This window comes from Vidua chalybeata, chromosome 5, assembly GCF_026979565.1.
Source record: "Vidua chalybeata isolate OUT-0048 chromosome 5, bVidCha1 merged haplotype, whole genome shotgun sequence".
Classification (NCBI taxonomy): domain Eukaryota; kingdom Metazoa; phylum Chordata; class Aves; order Passeriformes; family Viduidae; genus Vidua; species Vidua chalybeata.
The window spans coordinates 37,045,529-37,067,953 of NC_071534.1; the positions used below are offsets into that span (position 1 = coordinate 37,045,529).

Below are 22,425 nucleotides of genomic sequence, written 5' to 3' on the forward strand. Positions count from 1 at the left end.
TATCTTTGAGGAGGTGGCAGATATCCCTGTGAAAATTATCTTTATAGATTGCCTCTTATTTAAGGATATGCTGGTACTACAAAGTGGTGCCTTTTTAATGCTGAAATTGCTAGCAATATTTAAGAGTCTCTGCACGACTCTTTCAGCTGGGAGAGCAGCTTCAATAGTTACCTAGTTTCCATATATGTAGACAAGCTGTGACACTTTCACCCTTATTGGCATGATCTGCATAAGCCATGTGGTTTCCATTGAGAAGGGTCCACACAATATAGTCAACTCACCATTATTTTGGCTAATAGGAGAATAGAATAACCCAGATAAAGGAAAGACATGCATAATTATTACTTCCAGATAAGAGCCGGCTCAAATATTTCTGCTCTGTGCTTCCCAGACAGAGCTTGTACTTCTGTCAGAGCTTGCCAGCTTAGAGTTTATTAAGTCAGGCATTACCTGCATCCATCTGATACAAGCAACGCAGTTTGGGTGTTCCTATGATTTAATCACTCCACAAATATTCTAGTAACTGAAAATCATCTCAGCTATAATTAAATAACAATTTCCATATTCACCCTTTCATATGTTCTGATACTGGCACAGTGTAGACCCAGTCAAGCATGGCCAAGTCAAGGTTGAATGTGGAATAATGAGGAAAGGCAAACTATGCCTGAAACGCAAGAGGAATTAAGTTCAAGACACAATGGAATGCAGAAAACATACAAGGATGTAGAAGGACTTTGGATTCACATGTAACAATGAAATTAAAACAAGTGCTTCATCTCTTATATCCAGATAGCAATCTCAGAGGCAACACTCTCAGGATTGTCACAGATAACACATGTGAACTACAACTACTTTTCTACGTGAACTGTCAGAGGTTTCTTTTTTTTTTAGTGTGTTGCAATTGCTCAGCCACATTGGACATTTGTCAGTTGTGGGTTTTCATTATCTACAATCTTCACAGACCTTTTAGTACCAATACATATCCTTCCTGATCTCTGATAGCTACTGGTACATAAATTGTATTGTTCAGAGACACTACGTTTTGTAACAGATATATGGACAAAACAATGTCTTTACCACTAGAGAAGGAAATAATGCTTTCTTACAAAGAAAATAAAATGCTGCAGACAATTTTTTTTCTTATGGATTCATATGGAACGGGAGGGATAATGAAGAAATAAACTCAGGCCTAATGAAATCAGCAAAACCATTTCTTAAACATTGAAGTGAATCATTTTATGGAAACCAAACTGTTGCCAGGAAAATTTTAATGGTATACTTGTACATGACATTGTGCTGAAGAATTGATTATTATATTCTGCCACATTCCATGTTTCATTTACAAATTAGCATCGCCTTGGTTTGTCTGCACATTACAGTTAGACAGAGCTACACAATGATGCAAGCCACAGGCCAAGCTGTAAAGGGAAAACTGATGGCTCTGATAAATTAGCCATCTCATGTAAGTGGTGACAGAAAGAGCAACTGACAGCAAATCACAGTGCCAAACATATCAAATCCCTAAATATCTGTTCATTTTACTTAAAGCATCACATACAGTGTTTAGATCACTGCGGAGGTCCTGGACAACATTTTCTATACTCCTGGTATCCTTCAGAATCTCAATACTTTGTGTATATGGATTGAAATACACAGAGAAGGGACGATTGATTGATTTGGCGAAGTCCCTGAAAGGAAAAAAAGAAAATTAACTTCCCTTTTTTTTTTTTTTTTTTTTTTTCTTCCCAGCCACTAAAGAAGAGAAAATTAGATTTTTAAGTCAGGGAAAATAATTTACCTCATCTTTTCTTTGGCCTCCTCAAAACTCTCTGAAACAAAGTAAACTTCCTGGAAAGTAGTAATAAGGCATTCTTGCAAACAGGTTGTCTTTGGATCGAATGTTTTCACATTCGCCTTGTCAGAGAGAGCATGCTGCAAAATACACCACAGGATCTGTTAAACTGGATTTTGGTAATGCTTTGTATCTATATCAGCTGTTCATATATACAGGTTTTAGATCGCTGTCCTGTATGTTTCCCATAATTGGTAGCTTGTCTTGTTTTACATACTGTGTTTTTTCAGTTTGAACAGTGAACAGAACTTGTTACTTAAAAAGCTCTTACTATGGGAGATGTTTTTTCCCCATAATAATAAAATAATAAAGAGGATATTAGAAATGCACCTACCATGAACACATACAGATGCAAATGTTCAGATGGAAAAAGGAAAATTATCAAATAACCATTCTTGAAAAATTATCTATACAATTGCAAACATATATGTTCCCAAAATCTCATTTAACTAGCAGAATTCATCTTCGTCTTGGTGGGCAAATTGAGTCTGACTAAATCATTCATGTAATCTGTATTTTGCATTTTCAGGTTAAAATCATATAGTATTTTCCTGACAACAAAAGTGAACCTACATATCTGAAAGCCTATTAAATAATAGCAATGTATTGCAAGACAATGAAATGCATTACTCTTCTGCCACACAACCTGAGCAATAATGCTTCACATAGTACTGCAAAGAAAAAATAACTAAACAGGTATAGGTAAGTACAGAAGAGACATTGGGCAGATATGGCAAATGCTGCTATGCAGAGCAGAGATTTCTCATCAGCCTTTCTCTTTATATGACTTGCACAAGTCACTAGAAAAGAGAGGTTCAGAACTGAAAATCAGGTACTGAGACATTTTCCATGAAAATGTTTTCTTGCTCCCCTTTCAGCTTGAATATTTATGTTGGCTTTTGGATCTACCTTATCTTCTAGAGCACACATATTTTCATTCTCAGTCCTTTGTTACAGAAGTATAAGGTAAGGAAGCAAAGCATATTTAGGTCACCTTTCAACCTTCTTTAGTCCCCTGATATCTATATAGAGTGAAGATATGAATGCGAAGGAAAAGCATAAAGAAATGTCAGGGAGGAAGCAGATCCCTGAGGTCCGAAGGTACCTCTGATTTCTTTACTTTCTATCTGCATGGTCATTCTTTATAGTGGAGTAAACTATTAACCTTAAGGTATTCACCACAACTTTTATCATTGCTCTTGCTTATGCTCATTCCTAAACCCCTGTGAAAGGCTCTGAAAATATCATACTACCTCTCAACCTGAAGTCTCCAAATAGCAGGACAGAAAACTGGAACAAGAGCCTCTTCCTCCCACCTCCTCTCTCTCCAAAAATAAATACATGAAAAATTAATGCATGGAATCTTAAAATGTCAGGGAATTAACTTTCTTTAGTACATGTTTCTTTTCCTTCTCACAATGATTGCTGTTTCTAGCTGGCCATCAGTTAAACAGGTTTGAAAACAAATATAAAAAATGCTCTCTCAACCATCATCCTGTTCTAAAAGGACTGCAGAACAGGCTCACCATATTAGGCCTCTGCCTATATCCCTGTTGTCATTTTCTCTTTGCAGAACCATGGTGTGGTTGAATGCTTAGAAATTAAGGCATTTACCTCTTTCTATCAAAATTAATTTGCCTTTTTTCACTTGGAATTATAATAGATTCCCTGGGAGGGTATCTATAGATAAAAATCTCCTCTTAAGGTGCCTTTGTGCTTCCAGGTGAGACTTGGTTGCTCAAATGTCTAAAGCACAAAGTTTCAAAACTCTGAGTGGACTGAGTGAGGTTGATTCCTTGCAGGGAATGAAGATGATGATACAGGCCATGATTCCATAGGAACTGACTACTTCTTGCTCATGGATTCTTTCCTGTACTGTGAAAGGTTCAACAGAAAGGGAGACACTGTTAACTTCTCTATTTACTAATGGCCTCTGATGGGCCAGGCCTAGTCCTTGAGACTGAAGTTATCAGCATCAAGAAAGGATCCAGCCTGTGGCTCCTACATTGTGAACAACTGCTCTAGTCACTGAGCTCTAATTTTATAAAAGGAGAGAGTTTAAAGAGAACGAAAGGATGTCGCTATCACAGGGGATGTCCTTTAAGAAAGCCTTTCTAGTTATTCTCCTCAGATTATCCATATGAAATGACTGATTCTTTCTGAATCCCAGTTTAGTTATACATGGATAAAGCTGCTGTTTCACAAAGCAACTCTGCAGAGACTGGAACATGAGGAGAGCAGCACATGTGCACCCTGTAAACTAAGGGTAAAGTATTCAGACATGCCTTCAAAATTTGGTGACAACAGATGAGTTATTCTTAGGATTGTAGTTTGGAAACAGAAGGTGTAAATTCTGCTGAGTTTCCACCCGAGATACCTGTCTCCCCTCCAAGTTCTTTTGGCTCTTAGATCAAGTAGGAATTGTCATGGCTACCAAAGCAATGTTTCCGTCTTTGCAAGTCTGGATGGTGTTTTCAACTTGTACAGCAGGCATCTGTAACATCTGCTATTGAGTTGATATGCTGACACCAGCAATGCCAGAGTTCAGCAATTGAAAGGAGCCTGCAGACAAACATTCAGAGAGACCATAAAATATCTAGTATGAACTAGAATGATCATGACACTGACTCAAAGCTGACCAGAGCATTTAACAGAAACTACAGTACTGTAAAATGCTGGTCCTTGGTGTCGTGGTTTGACACAGAAGTGAATTTTCTCAGGAAGTTGGGTCAAACCAATCAGTAGTCAGATGTGCATATTGGCACCTGGAGTGACCACTGAAGGCATGGACACGTGTCTGAGAACACAGGGGGGTAAAAACAAGAACTCCCAGGGGCACTGTCTCTTTGGTTCTGGTTGTCAGAGAGTGCAGTGCAGATCTCCCCTGCCCAGCCATGGGCTGGGTGGGGGAGGGGAAGCCACGCGGCCTGAGGGAGGTAGGCGGAGGGGGCTGAAGGACTGGAACCGGGCCGACCCCTGTGGACAGAAGGGTGGAGAGAAGCGGAGATGCCTTTGTTCCCCCCAAGAGGGAAAGAGACGGAGAGCCTGACGGCACCTGGAATTTGCCAGCAGAGGAGAAGGAGAAGGCAGGGGGAAGGTGCCCAGTGGGGGAGTTGGAGTTCTGGGCAGAGATTTCAGCCATTCAGGGAGTCTGAACTTTTAACCCTATCCTGGAAAATGAAGGCTTTGTAAAATATTACTCCTCTTCAATTTGAAGTAGAAGAGAGACAGTCCGGGACCTGAGATGTTAGAAGAAGAAATTTTTAGGTGGGAGGAGATGATGGAGTAGCTTTTGGCTGGACTTTTCTTGTTAGCCATAGACTGAACCAAATTCTCCTGCAATAGAGACTGCATTTTAGGGGGATGCAATGGTGAACCAGAGACCTGCTTCAGCAACTATCAGCACAGGGATGGCAGGAACAGAGAAAAGCTGAGGAGGGAATGCCCTCTGTATTCAGGAAGAAGATAATCTCTGTTCTTGGACCCTCGGCCCCAGGGGAAAATGGGGAGGGACTGTAGTCCCAAGATGAGAAACTGAACGAACTGTTGTCTCTTTGGGTCCGTGGCAAAGCATCCTTAAAGGAGCCCTATGGGCAGTTTGTCCATGTGTGGTGGTGAGAGCACTGTGACATGGAAAGGAGAGTGTCACACTGGCAGATTTTCTCCATGCGGTGCCGTATGTGACATGGAAACACTGGAGGTGGCAACTGTGTTTCCTGGGGGGTCTATGGTGCAAGAGAGACTCCTCTCTCCCTTGATGGACTGAGTCTTGATTATCTGAAGGGTGCCAGCTTGATCAGGAATCCCAGGTGATGTTTTATGGTGGTTGTTTTGGAAATTGGGTGGGGGGAGGAGGAGTCTTTTGGAGGATCTTCATCCTGGATTTAGTGCATGTGTCTTTTATAGTAGTAGTAGTTTAATAAAGTTTTTTTTTTTCCTTTGCTATTAAGCTTGGGCCTGCTCTACTCTGTTCCTGATCATATCTCACAGCATTTATGTTAGGAAGGTGTATTTTCATGGGGGTGCTGGCATTGCGCCAGCGTCAAACTGTGACACTTGGCAATCTCAACATTTTGAAGTACATAATCTCAACAACAACAAAAAAAAAATTGTCTGGTGAGTCCAAAAGCTTTCCGCTTCCGGCCTGTTTTTAAAATACACGTTATTCACTTATGGTTTGGTTGGACATTCAGTTCTCCAGTGAACTCAATTGAGTAAGTACCCAATATGTATTTCTCCATGAGAAACCTCTATGTTATCCACCTCCAATGCGATGTTAGGGTTAGCACTCATGGAAAATAGCTTTTGGTAAAGTAGGACATCTCACCATCTTGTGGATCTGTGATAACTGTCTCTAATGGCCTATTCATACAGACTGTACTGGTAATACTAGTAATACTATTGGTGAGTCTTCTTTGGTTCAAGAAATACGAATTTGGAGTGAAACTTCAAAATGAATCATCACTGATTCTCAGGAAAAGCAGCAGTATCAGACAGTTTAAGAAGCAGACAATCATTTGTACTGAAAATAAGCATAACAATTAAAAAATGCCTCCACTCCCTGCCACATGAAAGGTTAAAAGAGTGATTGAGGTACTTAACAATAGGTGTCTAAGGCCTAGGCTGTCTGATGGATCGTACAGAGAATGGAATATACAGCACAGGATCTAAAGAAGCCTTTTACACGTTTCTGCAGTGGCGGCATGTCAGATGGCACCAGGCATTTACGCTGCACAGCTGTGAATCATTTCCTAAGTGACCACTATCACTGGCACATGAAAAAAGAGTTTGGTCCTGTAATTCCTCCTTTGAGTATAAAAATGGATTGCAGTAATACAACTCAGAGCTTTTCAGCTTTGAGCAAGAAAATAAATGAAACAAAACCCAAAAAGTAAAATCTTCAGCTAGCAAGGGGAAAACTTGAGATGAGTTATAAATACTGCAGTGTCTGAGAAGTACAGGAGAACAGAATAGGAACACAGGTGAGAAGTTGTGTGTGTGTGCCAGTACTGATTTTATCACCTTGTTTTCCCAGGGGGATTACAAAGAGTCTTGGAAAACCTATTCTTAAATGTTCTCCTGCTTATCTACAAAATATATTCTGAATCTGACAGTGTCCTGTATTACCAGAAAATTTTGTTCAATAGTGTAATTTTATATATTGTGTAGAAAAATACAGAAAATCTCTCTATTTAAGGAGTCTCAAAATTAGCATCTGGGATACAGGAGTTGTTTTCTTCACCTTCTTCAGAAAACAGAGCCAAAATTTGCATTTTATTATTTTTGGTTATACAGTCTAATGCTGGCACTTCTTAAATTATCATTAAAACAAAATAATACAATTGGATACTATATTTGACTTTAAAAATTTATAGAGAGAGATTTTTAACCCTCTGTGTTCAGTATAGAAGCATACAACAGGGATGTATGACTTGATCTACAGCCAACTGAAGTTGATAGGAGACTCCTTTAATGAAAGAGTTCAAGAGAGCATCACACAAATTAAATCGATTAAAGTTTCCAAAGACATTTGAACTGCTTTTTAGAAACAGTTTTAATAATTGAAATGTACATTCTTTCCACCTTATCTCTAAGCCGCAAATACGTACTGTGTAATAGCAAGAGTTAACCTGACTCTATTAGGCAGAACATTTTATAACTACTTAGTGTATTATTTGATTCCCCTCAGGGTTCATTTTTAATCTTCTCTTTCTCCTTATTTTGTGGTGCTTTTAATATTTTTTTACTTGATACTTTCATAGCATGCACATAGGGAAATGCATTTTTCATTATCTGAAATTTAGGTCTAAATACTGAGTGGGGAAAAAGATTGCAAAGGACTCCTATAGTGATAGGCTGGTGCACACATTTCTCTAGCTTTTACAGTTATTTGTTACTAGAGCTGTCGACCAGATTTGTGAAGTGGAGCAGTGTAATACAGAAACAGGGATGACTGAACAAGTCATTCAGTCCTCCAGACAGCCCAAATACTACTCACCATTTCTACCCTACAAATAGACTCAGGTACTTCTAGAAATTTATACAAATTATACATAAAATTGGTGACCATTTTATTTCCTGTGCATACTGATGCATTGAAAAGAGACCTGATAGGGACAGAAGTTGGAGAAAGGCTTTTCTTCTTGCTCACAAAAGCATATTAATAAAAAATGACTGTGCAGTCTCAAGGGCACCCTCAGTAAATTTGCAGAGAACACCAATTTGGGTAGGAGCATTGTTCTGATGTAGAACAGGAAGGCTCTGCAGAGGGATCTGGACAAGATGGATCGATGGACTGAGGCCAGTTGTTGAGGTTCAACAAGGCCCAGTGCCAAGTTCTGCACTTGGGTGCCATCAACCCCAAGCAGCGAAGAATGGCTGGAAAGTGGCACATCAGAAAAGGACCCGAGGGTGCCGGGCAACAACAGCTGACCAGGAGGCAGTGTGTGCCCAAGTGGCCAAGAAGGCCAACGGCAATAGTGTGGCCAGCAGGACTGTCCCTCAGCACTGGTGAGGCCATACCTCAAGTCCTTGCCCAGTTTTGGGGCTTTCACTAGAAAAAAGACATTGACATTCTGGAGGGTGTCTGGAGAAGGGCAGTGGAGCTGGGGAAGGGTCTGGAGCACAATGATGAGGAGCAGCTGAGGGAACTGGGTTTGTTTAGCCTGGAGAAAAGGGAACTCAGGTGAGACCTTTTCAATCTCTATAATTACATACAAGGAGATTGTAGCCAGGTGGGGGTTGGTCTCTTCTCCCAAGCGAAAAGTGACAGGAGAAGTAAAAATATCTTCAAGTTGTGCCAGGGGAAGTTTAGATTGGATATTAGGAAAAATTTCTTCACTGAAATGGTTGCCAAACATTGGAGTAGGCTGCCCAGGAAAGTGGTTGAGTTACCATCCCTGGAGGTATTTAAATGATGTGTGGATATGGCACTTGAGGACATGACTTACTGGCATATTTGGCAGTGCTGGGTTGGACTTGATCATCTTAGAGAACTTTTCCAGTCTAAACTATTCTATGACTCTAAAGTCAAGGTAGCAAAACATTTCAAGATCCTCCTTCCTTATGGCAAGGATACATAAGTATTTGAACATCCATGGGCCACAGCCATCCCCGCCTAAAGCATGGCAGAAGTTATTTCTGAAAGGATGTCTTCACTCTGACACCTGTGAGAAGTACGAGTGTTGCACACATGACGGAGAGGTCGTGGCCATGCAATCTGAGTCTCTTATTCATCCCCACTCACTACAGAAATAGCCAGCATTGTTCTCACCATTTTCAGAGCAATTGCTGCCATCAGTAACGATTTCAGTTACAATCAGGATCTCAACAACAGTCTATTAGCATGACCTTCCTTCAGGTCAAGGAAGAAATTTGTCCTCCCAGTAGGTGCTAGGAGGGAGACCGTTTCCCCAAGAAACAGTAGAGAGTGACAATGGTTTGTCACTCTCTACTGTGAGAGTGACATTCTTACAGTATAGTGCCCATATATGCTGGCACATGTGGTACTCACCATATGTGGGGCCCACCACAATGGTGCCCAGACACTCTCCTTCCCAAGCACCTCCCTAATAATAATTTGCTGAGAAGATGCACATTCATGCCAGGATTGTTGTCTAAAAATTGCTTCTCCCATGGTCATTTTATCAGAAAACTTAGTCATTTTTTGCATTTTTTCCCTTAACTTCTACTTTCTTTTCTACCCTGGAGCACACTTCCACAGACTTTTTGAATATTTTTCACAGTATCAGTCCCTTAATGGAGACTATGTCTACTTGTGGTATGGTTATGGCTGTTATGTTCCCACAGCACACAAATGCTTAGTTTATCAGTAACTGAAATTTCTTACTTAAGATTGGTATATTCAAGATCTGGTGAAATTTAGTATCTTATGATACACAAGTGGTCAAATCAGATGATCTAGTAGTCCCTTCTGGTGTCATATCTACAAAATATATATGTAGTGTAACAGAAAAGTATATAATATTATTGACTCACAACAAAATTTTTATGGTATATATCTGGCCATAACACCGTAGCAGATAAATATAGCCCGTTAATGTCAGATTATTTAGCTTTTAGCATTGCTTTTCAAAAGGATTAATTTTCGCGTTTATACTCTGTGTTTACTGCTGAGCAAAGAACCCAGATCTGGGGTCACAAATGTGTGGCACCAAATATGCAGACTTGACAAGAATAATGCATTTGTTTATGACATTGATGGCAGAAGATTTATTTTGTTCTTGATTATTCATTTCTTCTTTTTTATGCCCTTAGATTTTGTAAATTATATGATAGGTATTTCCAGGGTCATCACCTAACGACCTTAACTATTAGTTTAAATAAAAGGCCTTTCTTTACAGAATCCTGCAGAGTTTGGGGCTTAGCACTGAATGTTGCTGAGCCAAAGGAAAACAAGTGAGGCATCTTCATCTCTTTTCATTCAAACATCTTTGCACTGTGAGAATAAAATATTGCCAGATAGATACAGAATGTTTCTGTGGCTGGAGTGTGCACAGAACTGAGAGCAACTCTAATGCAATCAAAGAAAAAACACTAGAGAAGTTAACTTTCTTCAACATTTTTTACTACTGGAAGTATAGCAGTTTTACTAATGAGCTTCACCACAAATATTCACAGTTACAGGTAAAACAAACAGCAAAAAGAGACTGAGATACTTCTATTAAACTGCCAAGTAGCTCACTGAAAGCCAGCCCAGAAGGGTGGAAAGATGTCTAAACACAAATAAACAACAGGTATAGAAACAGTTTTCAATACTTTTCCATATATGCTTCCTAAATCCAAATGTTTACCTGCAAAGCCACCATTCATTTGGGTCTCTGAAGATGGTACTCCTCCCTCTCTTTACCCTTCCCTCCCATCGTGCTAACTGAGATGTATTATGTCCCAAAATACCATAGCTGTGACAAAATACCTTTTGCCTGTTCCCCATATTTTCTAGGCATTAAAAGAGGCAATAAATTATCCACTTCAACTAATCACACCATGCAAGGTTAAACACTTTCACCCTTAAAAGAATAGGGCTCTATGTATTGTAACATAGGCAAGTTCAGTGTGAGTTTATATGCATTCCTTAATTTTAAATATGATTCATTTACTTAATCAGGGCTTTAATGAATGCTGTTCTTTTCACATCAATAATGAATCCACTCACGTACACTGGATTACTTAGAACAGAATCATGTCTGATTTGTAGCACTTTTTGTGGGTATTAAAAATATGTGCTCCTTACCCAAACAAAGCTTTTAGAGCCCAAAGCACTCTTACCTATTAGAACCCTTGAGCCTCCTTTGACAAGAAATGAAAATTCAAGCAGAAATCAGTTTTTTAGTTTATAGTTGCTTTGGTACTTTGGGCCTTACAAGTCCATTTCATGCTTCAAGTGCCAGCTGATATTTCAAACAAAGCTTTTAGGTCAATACCGTATTTTAAATACAAGCTTTTTATCTTGAGAATTTTAACTGTTATTTGAAAGTCAATATATTTATATCCAATTATTTTTTTTGTTAAGATTAACATTTTACTGTGCTTTAAGGGTACATACCTTTAACTCTCCAATAGAAGACAGAAGTCCTGCCCCGTAAGCACGCAGTTGTCCTTCTTGCTTGCAAAGGCCAAATTCGATCGTAAAGAAATAGCACTGTAAAATATACAGATATTCAGTACAAATAGTATAGTTGCAAACAGGCACTTCAGCAATAACAATCAGTACCATATTCACTTGCCTGTCTCAGTTCTTTAGAATTATCTACTTTGAATATAATATCAGATAACGTATATTATTGCTACTAAGTAATTTAAATGTCATGTTCAGCAGTGAGGAAGCTTTGCACAAAAATTTAGGATTTTGTTCTTTGTCTGGGTACACAAGCAGTTCACAGGAATGGCCAGTTAGAAATAGACCAGCAAGATCATTTTTAGGTATCAAAGGTGCTAATAGTAACCTCCAGAGGTTTTTGAAACCTTCAGAAATAAATGAGATGCCTTAAAACAAAATCCTGCAAGGTAGATAGTCTGACTGTCTAAGAACATATGAAGATCTCTAAGATGTAGTTCAGAGCACTCCATATTAAGCTCAGGCTGATATCATTTTAAAGTCTGAAACACACTTGAGTTGTCTAGAGCTAGAATGAATTTACTTATATGTATGTGCTTAAGAGCCTTCTTGAGTTGAGGCCGTAGTCTTCACAAGATTTTATTCTGTCATAAATAAAGAACGAATATGGCATTTGGCTTCTTAAATTGCAGAAAGAAAATTATATTCAGTCAAGTGAATTCACTTGACCTATGAATTCACTTGAACAATAACAATTGTTTTTTAGGTCTACATTCCATCAGGTAATGTGCCTGATCTGTAAAACTGATGACAAGCTGTGAAAAGAGTTCTGTTAAATCAGCATAACAGTATTGTATCTAACTTTGCTGTACCCACCTAACAAAGTTAAATTTTAGGAAGATCATAAGATACACTGACAGCCCACTGTCCACTAAATGCTAAAGATCAGAGTCACTTCTGCTCCTATTGTACTGAATTTTGCTTTGGGTTTTTTCCAACACATCACATGCTTTTTGATATTAGATCAAACAGTTCAGATTAAGATAGTAACTATTTCTACATCTGATGGTTTTAGAAATTTGAATTCTAAGTTATATAAAAATATTGCATATATATATACACATATCCCTATATATGTTTGTGTTTATTACATCATCTGACAATTTCAGGTTTTGTGCAAAGAGGCATAACTCCACTGAACATAGAAGATTTACATGTCTTTGCAGGAGAAATTAATTTAGGATAAGAAATTACTCAATATTTTGTACTAAATTTTAGTTTTTAACGTAACTTCAGAATACATCCCAATACAATGTTGGGTTTTTTTCCATTCAATTCCTCCTTAACTCCCAACTCTTCCAGACTGGGTATCATATTAAATATAGAAGACCAGAACTTAACAGCTCTTTTAAGTTAAACCAATCTTTAGAAATTCAGAAACTATTAATTGCTTAGCCTCATAAAAGTTTCTGTACAGCTAGTGATTCATATAGCATAGCATTATGTAGAAGGGCATAATAAAAAAAAAGAATAAAAACATGAGCCCCGTGTCTGATCCAAACCTGCTCAGTCAGCTGAGAACAAGGAACCAGTGGCAGAGACTTCAAACGTCTCAAGTCTGATTCCATCCAGTAGTCAAATGCACAGATATCCAAAAAGGGAGGTGAAAGCACAACATCATAAAATAAAACAAAGCAAAGAAACAAACCCAAAATATCTAATTTCCAACTCTGGCTTTGCTATTGACTCAGGTAAATCAAGCTGGCATAAAATTTTTCATCAACTCAACATCCATTGAGTTGATGTCACCATTTAGGAGGCAGGCAATACAACTGGTTTCCAAAAATATTGTCTCAGGGACAAACAGCCAATAACACAAAATGACAAAGGCATCACAGAAGTAATGAGTGGAGCTGAGAGACCTATCACAAAGAGTACAAACTTTACTTCCCCACCTAAATATTTTGCCAGAAGAGCTATCAGTAGGCCACAGTCCTGTTTGTATACATGCTGACACAGTTAGAAACTAACTACTCAGCTTTACACTTAAATCCTACTAACATCTTTGAATTTGTCCCCCTCTTCCTCAGAGTTCCTTAAAGGAATCTATCAGGTAGTAGTTCTTATGTTGCTAACATTAACATTCTGATAGACATACAGCAGGATTAGACTTCTGATAAAACACAGTGATCACGATCATTTTCATTTTTCCAACAGCAGCTGAAAAGGAGTCTGGTGTTTGTATGTTTCAGATCTGTAAGAGCAGCACTCAGTCCCCACATGTGCGGCACCTCTACTGTTGACCTTTCTTAGGCTGAAGAAGATCAAACCAATGTCATGCTGTTCCCAGGAGAAAGTCAAATGCCCACTTAGCAATTTATAGGGCCAACAGAGGGAAGGAGGAGAAATGCTCTCCACTCCTCTGAGGATGTGCACTCTGGGGGCTGGAAAGCGCAGAAGGCAGAGGAGCTAACACAGGCACCAGAGAGAGCAATCCCTGCTGTCCAGGGTGAGCAGTATCCACAAGACAGGTAGGACTTGATTCCACTTCTTCCTTGATGGATAGACAGTACTTAAAGAGGGAGCTTCTTTTACATTGGTTCAAAAATTATTAGTATTATTACTGTAATAAAAGGGAGTCATATTTATGAGCTAACACTTGCTGGTGAGAGCCAATCTTTACTATTTATAAGGCTTGAACTCTCAGTATAACTAACTAAAATAAAACACATAAATAGCAATATGTCTGCCTACTACTAACTTGTGGTATCAAACTGCAACATTAAGAAAAGCCTTTCAGATTAAAAGCTGATTTATAAATTTGCCACATGCAACAAGTACAATCTTGTATTTAAGAGTTCCCTGCTTAGCCAAGAAAGTGCAAAGCTCACCCAATGCTGCCATCTTCAGATCGGTAGTCAGCAATACATGATTCCCCCACACTAATACGTCTACTCAGACGTGCAAAGGTGGCTCAGTGCACTAGAGTTTGCAGGCTTTGGTAAGTTGTGTTCTCAAGCCTACAAACATTGAGGCATACTGATAAAGAGTTTAAATATTAACTATAAAGCGACACTTTTTATGGACCAGACACATAGATACCCCAGTAAATGCATCGCTTTGTATGGTAAACTACAGTTGTGATATTCTATATTACACACAGGATAAGCACACTGGAGTGGGAATGACTGAACAAAGCAGTGGCTGTTGAGATGAATATATTTTTTGAAGCCTCACCTAAGACAAAATTGATTATTACACTGCTGTTACATGTAGGCTGGTGAATGCAGACACAAACAGGGTCATCCAGGCTCTCCTGCTCTAATTTGAAATCTTGGACTTGTCTCTGGCATACTCCCTAGAGTGTGGCCCCAGATATTTGGTTCCTCTACAAACTACAGCAATATCTGTACTTTACTTTCAGGTCCATCTCACCTTTGGGGTGAAGTGTGTATTTGCTACAATTATAGATAGGCTCTTGAAGTAGGAAAGGTGGCTTTCCATGTTGTATAAATTCTGAAGTTCTCAAAGAGCCTTACAGTAAAACGCTGCTCTGTTAGTCAAATCAGCAAAATCAGATGAAGAACCAAAATGCCAAATGAGGATTAGAAAGAATTTTTATACCAAGTGACATCAATCAAGACTGTGCCAGGAGCACAAGATTGTCTTTAGTATCATTTAATTCTATTTCTCTTACTTATTCAAAAATATATGAAAGATACTTTACAGTCATGCTCATGAAACATTATCTAATGGGTACAAAATTATTCAACAGATGCATGGAAGAAAATCCAATTAAGGGATATAAAATACTAATATAGCAGATTTCTTCCTCCAGAGCCCTTGAATCAAAAGTCATTGGCAAGTAAAGCAGTATATCAGGAAAATACCACCACATGGCTCTCGACATACACTGTCCTGCAGATGTCTGTAATTGCCTGTGTCAGAGACAAGATACTGGGGTAGCTTGTCTGGCCAAGTGTATATGTGATTTTAGGAGTCAGATCAGTTGTCCTGCTATTGATAGGAAAGATACAGAGAACATCAAGCCTTGGCAAACTCCAAACCTGGTCTCCAGGGTAAATACAGTGTCTCTTCTTTGTATTCAGACACTGCCCTGCTTTATAAACTGGACTACCGCAAGAAAAAGAAAAATCAGTGACAGCTATGACAGCTAACAGAAAAAATCGTTATTCAAGGATGCTTAGATATTTTCAAAGGCAGGAAAAAAGGTCTGATAGGCTCAATTCTCCTCACCTGTCTGGTTTCTAAGCCTTTGAAAATCCCTTCTCACACCACATCATTTTGCATTTGAGAATCTCCCTCTTGGGATCTGTGCAAAGAACTTGTGCATAGTGTTGAGTCCTAGTGTCACAGAGTCAGTAGTAGAAAATCTGACTTGTTCATAAAAAGGCCTTTCAAGCCATTCCACTTTGCTTAATTTTCTTATGGTATAGCTGGAGACCAATACTTGTGTCACTTGGCAATTTTCAACATGAAGTATAGCATGAGATTTTATCTGTTTTCTGAAAGTACCTTAGGAAAATGTTGTCAGGGTGAATCCTGAGAACACCAAGCATGTTAAGAGCTAATTCACTTGTGCTCCCTGCCACAAGGGAGGAAGAATGAGAGATTGTGTAATTGCGGGACTGCAATCCTGATACATGGGCAGAAGACTCACCACTACATGAACTGCCAATGTCATGGGCCTACAGCGCCAAGCTGGTGTGTAATAGCACAGTCACTTTATATGTATATAAAATTAGTTGCCCTGAAGACAATACAACTATTAATATATGTAAGTACTTGAAAGACCAGTGCCAAATAAATATCCTTAAGAAAATGTATTTACCTTGTTTCTACAGGATTTCAGATTTCAAAGGATATTTGAATGGACCACTCAATTCAAATGCATGTGATATGTTCACAATATGCAAAGATTAATTTTCTTTAGGAGTCCTTTGGTATTTTTGCTCTAAAAATATTCACCTAGAGATTAAATCTCTCATATAGTTGTAATTATCTCATAAATAAATAATTATATACCACTGAAAGATTTTTTAAAACCCCATTGTTAGAAATTAATCCTAAAAATTAATGAAATAAAAGTGTTTTCATTCCCCTGTAAAAGGTGCTCAAATTGCAAGCAACTCTCAACTCAGAAATATATGTGACTCTCATTTGTGCTTTCTTTCTTCATTCAGAGCTGGTGCAAATAAATGTTTGAATAGGTGCTTATTTTTCAATCTCAAAAACATCAATAGTCACAAAAAAACCCAAAACACAGCTGGCATTTCACATTTGACTGAATTATTCAAAATTCACAGTGTGTTGAGTAGTATCAGGAATGCTCTGCTACAAGAAACAGATAGATGCAACAAAGGTAACCCAGGCAACTAGCCAATACAGCCCAGTGTTGGAGCCCAGACCTCAAGCAATACCAGCTATTTGACAGCTATTCATGCAGGAACATTATTGAGCAGAAATGCAGGGAGATTTTTGAACAACAAATAAATCTCATGATGAGCTTGTGAATAGATCAAAAGCAGAGGAGTAAAATTCGATAGCCAAGTCTCATTATAGGTGATTCACTTACCTCCAACAAAGGCAGTGACCCTATTCACAACCAACAGCATTTCTAAATAAAAAGACAAAGTTTAATTCTTCAGATTTACCTTCTTGAAGATTTTTTTTTTTACTCTGCCACTTCGAAAAGCATTTAGGCTCAGTGAAATGAGGTTTCCTTCAGGGATTGCAAAGTGAACATATTTAACAATAGCCTCCTTTTTCCCCTCATCTCACTTCTTCGCATTTAGACATTTCACTAAGGGTGAATGCTTGAAACAATCTCTTTATAAACAATAGTTTGAGTAAATGTGGTGCTGCTCATTAGAGCACTCTGGGATAGACACACACCAACCTTTGCATTTCTGTTGACAGTCACAGCACACAGTACCACTACATGCAAATTCCTCTAATGCAAGGCTTGACATGCTCAGAGAAAGCATGGCCTATAGTGAGCTCAGGAAGGCTTAACCCCTCATGAATATTTTGAAATTATGCTTGCTTTTTCAGGAGTTTCTGCAGAAAAACTCATAATGGTAACCAAAATAAAATTATCATCATGCATTTGTTAGGGAGCAGAAAATGTACCTCAAGCCACACAATTAAAGAGGTAACACTATACCTCCAACACTGGGGAGCCCAGCCAAGACAAGACAATGTATATGGCAGCTGCCAACCTTGCAGGTGCAATATGACTTCCAGAATAAGACCTGGAGAACACTCCTACTAACAATTTTGTGTCTCTTGATAGAATATTTCTGTTGTTCATGCTCACATGAAGGAGGCCCTCTTGCTACTCTAAAAAGCAAGCAGAGAGAGATGAGGATGAAGCACTTCTGGGATTTTTTCTGCTGTTGCAAAAGACATTAGTTCCCACATAGCTGAAGTCACATAATATCCCACTCTGTGTTTGAATTACTTCAGAATAGCCTCCTTTTTCCCCTCATCTCACTTCTTCACTCTGTGCAAAGGTGATGTCTGTCCAGCCCACTCATTTTATCTCAGCTGAAAACCCTGGAGCTCTTTGGGGGTGAAGAATCAGGAACTTCAACACTTACGCAGAAAGTCTGGTGTTTCCTGGCAAGGCAGCAATTCCCTTCCACCAAAGCTAGTGGTCACAGAGATGGTGCAAAAAATCAATGCCCCTAAAAGCAAACTTGCTCAACACTGGCAGAAGAAAACCTCCTGTTTTTTTCAACATAATTAACTAACAGTGCTGAAGCTTAATATGCAGCTAAGAAGATGAGATCACTGAAACTAGAAACTGCTGCTTAGATAATGGTTAAACATGTCATTGAAGCCCTGATGCTTTGCCCTTCCTATTTCCTCTTCCCTGTCATTTGACTCTTATCTAGAACAACTTCTAAAACCTGGGGATTTAAGGTTTATTAATTTCATGTGGAGTTATTAAGAAAAAATTATGTGCAATAATGAGCAATTTCCTTTCCACTTTATTTTATAACATATAACACGAATTCACATTCAGTGCTCCCTATTTTAGCTGAAGAGATTATTCGCTCATTTCTTTTTCAAGCTGTTGGTTCAAATTTCAGTCATCCAGAGATTTCACAGAGGTAACATAACAGGGACAGTGGGGTTTTTTCACATGTTAGCTGGGACTACATGAGATGGGGTCCTCTGAAAATAAATTTAAAAAGAGAAAAAGCTGAGCATATCACTACTGTTCAACCACACCCTTTAGTCTATGCTGCCTCATATGACACACTTGGTTCATTAAGATTCTTCAAAATTCACAGGCTGCAATAAGGGACTCTCTTTTTGGCTTTTCCATTCCTATTTTACACCTCTTTGTCCTGCTACTCTTACAGATGAGAACTTGGCACTAATACAATCTATCAAATCAAGAACGGTCCTGATTTGTTAGGGTACAGGGGCAAGGGCTAGTACTCCACACTGTTCTCCTCAGCTTTGTGGTTTATGCTACATCTTGGAGAGTATGATTCCTCCAGCAAAGACCCAGGGACTTGAACAATGACAGGAGGCATCACAAAAGTGAGAGAAAAATTGAAACAAATACATATACCAAGAGATAATTTGTCTGTCCTTTGCCTGACAGCATACTCGTTTTATGCATCATTGACCCTAGGATTGTTAGAAGATTGCTTAGAAGAATATCCAGAGACTAGACAAGAACCACCTCAGATTTTTTTTTCCCCCCACATCCAGAACCAGAATTTCTACAGAAGCCTAGCTCAGGCCTCAGGACATATTTACCACAATTACCTGTAGATTTCAGCCCCAGTCCAACATTTTTTGTCCTTCTCTAAAAAGGCCATCTTCCACTCCATGGCAAGCATGCTAAGCAGGCGACTCAGAAGAGAAAGCATAAACTTGCAGCACTCCATGAAATACTCTTCAGGATGGGGAGGCGGAGTTCATCCTTTTGAAAATGCTGCAATGCTCCAAGGAAACTGCAAAAGGGGAAAACTGGCACAGGATTCTCTTCCATTTATCCTGGGAAAAGCTTTTGACAGACTGGCTAAGTAAATCCAGAGATTATCAAGTCACAAAGGTGAAGGAACTAATCACAGCACAAGCTTAGTCTCACTTTTTTGTAAGCAGGGAGTTTACTGAACCACTGCCCTGTGCCAGTCCACTGTCAGAATTCATTACTCTGAGCTGTGAGGCCTCTTTAGAAACTGCCCTGGGCCAGCCCAGAGACAGACCCCCGGTGTCCTCCCTAACAGGCATTCCCCTGGGGAGGGCACCAGGATCGTGTGGTGCTTCTCCTGATGCTGTTCCCTGAAGCAGGCTGTGTCCCCACTAATTGCCTGGCCAATTACTGCCTGTGACAGTTGTACTGCAGGGAGTGATGCAGGAGAGCCACTGAGCCTCCCATGTCATTTTAGCCAAGGAGGGATATGAGCTTCTTGTGTACATGATCAGCTGCAAAACTCCTAATGTATCTACTAATGAGGGGAGGCTATATCTTCAGAAAGGGGAGCAACCTCCTTGGGCTGAAAGGATATCAGACCTTTTTCAAGTTCTGTAACTGTGGGGACAAAAACACACTGAGAGAAGAGACAGGGACAACTGGCCAGTGAAATTTTAAAATTCTGATTTCAAGGAAAAAACGCACTATTTCTTCACAGTCATGCTAACTTGGAATTTATTTCCAAACAGCAAAAAAGAGTTAGGACTTTATTCCAAAATTACTAACATCCATACTAATTTTCTAAACATTTTAAAAAGAAAATTAAGTTCTTGTATCTATTTACTGAAAACTGATTTAATAGCTGACTTGTTTTCAAACATCACAGTTTCTAACAGCAACACTGCATTTAAACTCAATGTTCTTTTAATCACATAAATGCCAAGGGACTCCCAAAAGCTTTTGTGACTCTTAATGCATTAACTCAACCTGCTTTGCAAAAAAGAAGCAAAAAAGATAGTAGGCAGAAGCACAAAAGTATAAGTTCTATTCATGTCAAGCTGACAGACAGATCAAAGAAGAAAAGTAGCTCAGGAAATTTTAAATATCTATTAATTTTGCTACTAAAAATATATCCAAATTGAAGATGTTTTTCACGGCTGCAAACAAAATATTTTTCAAGTATGGTTGAGCACATTCTTGCAGCACCTTGATTTTCAGCAGTGAGGGCATGTAAAATGAATCTGTCATAACCACAGAGTAGTCAACTGAGTCACCACTGACTTACTTGCCAGCAGTGTATAAACACAAAGCAAATCGCATGAACATGTATTCTGCAAGGTGGAAAAAATATACTGAGCAAATACCTGAGCAGAGAGATCGTGGCTATTAAAGTCAAAGGAATTTACAGGAATTTTTGGTCTGGAAGTGACTTTTGGTCTAGTGACTGACTACCAAATGTGAAGATCACTCCAAAATTGTCACTAGTGATCAGATTCCTATGGATATGCAAGAATTCTGTGCTTGTATAGGTGCTAAATTCATTGCAGATGTATAGTATATATCCGTATATAAGCTAATAGGCTCATTCAAAGATGAAAAACTTAATCCTATAAGGTGTTTACATTTGAGAGATGTAAAATGTCTTGTTAAACTATAATTTTAGCTACTTTTATGTAGTCTAACTATATAATTATTACAATTACAGCCTACTGATTCAAGGTAGGGAACAAAAATCTCTAGGGGAAAAAAAAAGAGTAATACACTTTACAGGGAAAAAAATCATAATCTGTGAGTACCTACTCTTTCCAGCAGGTCTTGAAAAAGCTCTGAGCTCAAACAGCTTTATCTAGCACTATTAGTAGACACCATCTTTGTAAATGTCTATAGAAGGTTCTCTATATCGTACAGAATATATGAAACTTACAGCTGACAACTGAAACAAGATTCTTCAGTCTAAACTAATGCTATGTCTGATGCAAAAGCAAACTAACAGAATAAGAGAGTGGAGGTGTTGTTCAAAGTGTGCCTGAAAGGGCACCACCATGTTGAAGTTCTGTTGACCTTGCACTGCAACAATTTCAGCCACAGCTGGAATCAAACCAAAACAATTAAAATTAAAAGCCACAAGGCCCTTCTCTGTAACTTTTTCTTTGGCTTCAGCAATGCTTTCAGGTTTAAAGTACTTGCTTTAACTTTCAAAAATCATCAACAAATAAAACAAAAACCTTTATGCAATAATTTCAGAAGGCCTGCAAACTCTAAGAAGTAGCTAACAGAATTTGTTGCAGGCTGTACCACACAAGCTTGGACAAAGGAAGAGACACAACTGCAAAATCATGCATCCTTCAGAATCAATTCAATCCCAGCAGAAACCCTCATTTCTAAATAAGATGTTTTGGAAAGTAAATGATAAAAATTAATTTTACAGCAACAAATTCTATTTTCATTTGCATGTGTACAGCTCTACATCTTTTAAGAGATGGTACACATGGAAATGAAGTTATTATTTAGCTCACAGTCCTAGCTTATTGAAAGCAACAGCAAACTTGCCCCCTGGCCCTCTGTAGCATCAGCATTGGACTTATAAATATAAAATTAAGCTGTACTTGCAAAATTATTATGGTAGATCACCCAAAAGTATCTCAATTAAAAATTTATGGGACCATATATTCCATCCAGCACTTTGATGCCATTTGATAGAAAGGTGACAACAGGCATAAGAGTTGCTTCCGAAGTTGCAGCATTAAGGAATTGAGCCCTCGGCATAGTTACGGATGCCAGAAGTATTTTGTCTTACTTCCATTCTTTAATCTGTGCACTCAAAGAAAGCACTCAGCATGCTGGGTGAGATAATTAGACTGAACACATGAGGTATGACCAGTCCTGTGGTTGTGAACATTAAGTTGGCATCTGTTCAGCTCTATACAGGTATGTATTTTAAGACTCCTTCCATACGACACTATTTGGGTTAATTATTTGCATATTATAACCCAATAATTTGGGTTTTTATTTGCATAATAGCTATGTGTATTAATG

At 38.7% G+C, this 22,425-nt stretch overlaps 1 protein-coding gene across 2 annotated transcripts in view; it reads right to left on the minus strand.

Annotated features, from left to right (window-relative positions):
- Positions 1–1,261: 1,261 nt before the first annotated feature.
- Positions 1,262–22,425, minus strand: part of TPH2 (tryptophan hydroxylase 2) — a 52,334-nt gene continuing 31,170 nt past the window's right edge. Inside the window, exons 9-11 of one of the 2 annotated variants that reach the window (XM_053943026.1) lie at positions 11,418–11,513; positions 1,799–1,932; positions 1,262–1,688 (exon numbers count right to left, since the gene is read on the minus strand). In XM_053943026.1, coding sequence (XP_053799001.1) covers positions 1,514–1,688; positions 1,799–1,932; positions 11,418–11,513 — 405 coding nt within the window. In that variant the 3' untranslated portion in view covers positions 1,262–1,513. The remainder of the gene's footprint in view (positions 1,689–1,798; positions 1,933–11,417; positions 11,514–22,425) is intronic. The other variant, XM_053943027.1, reaches the window with a different exon arrangement.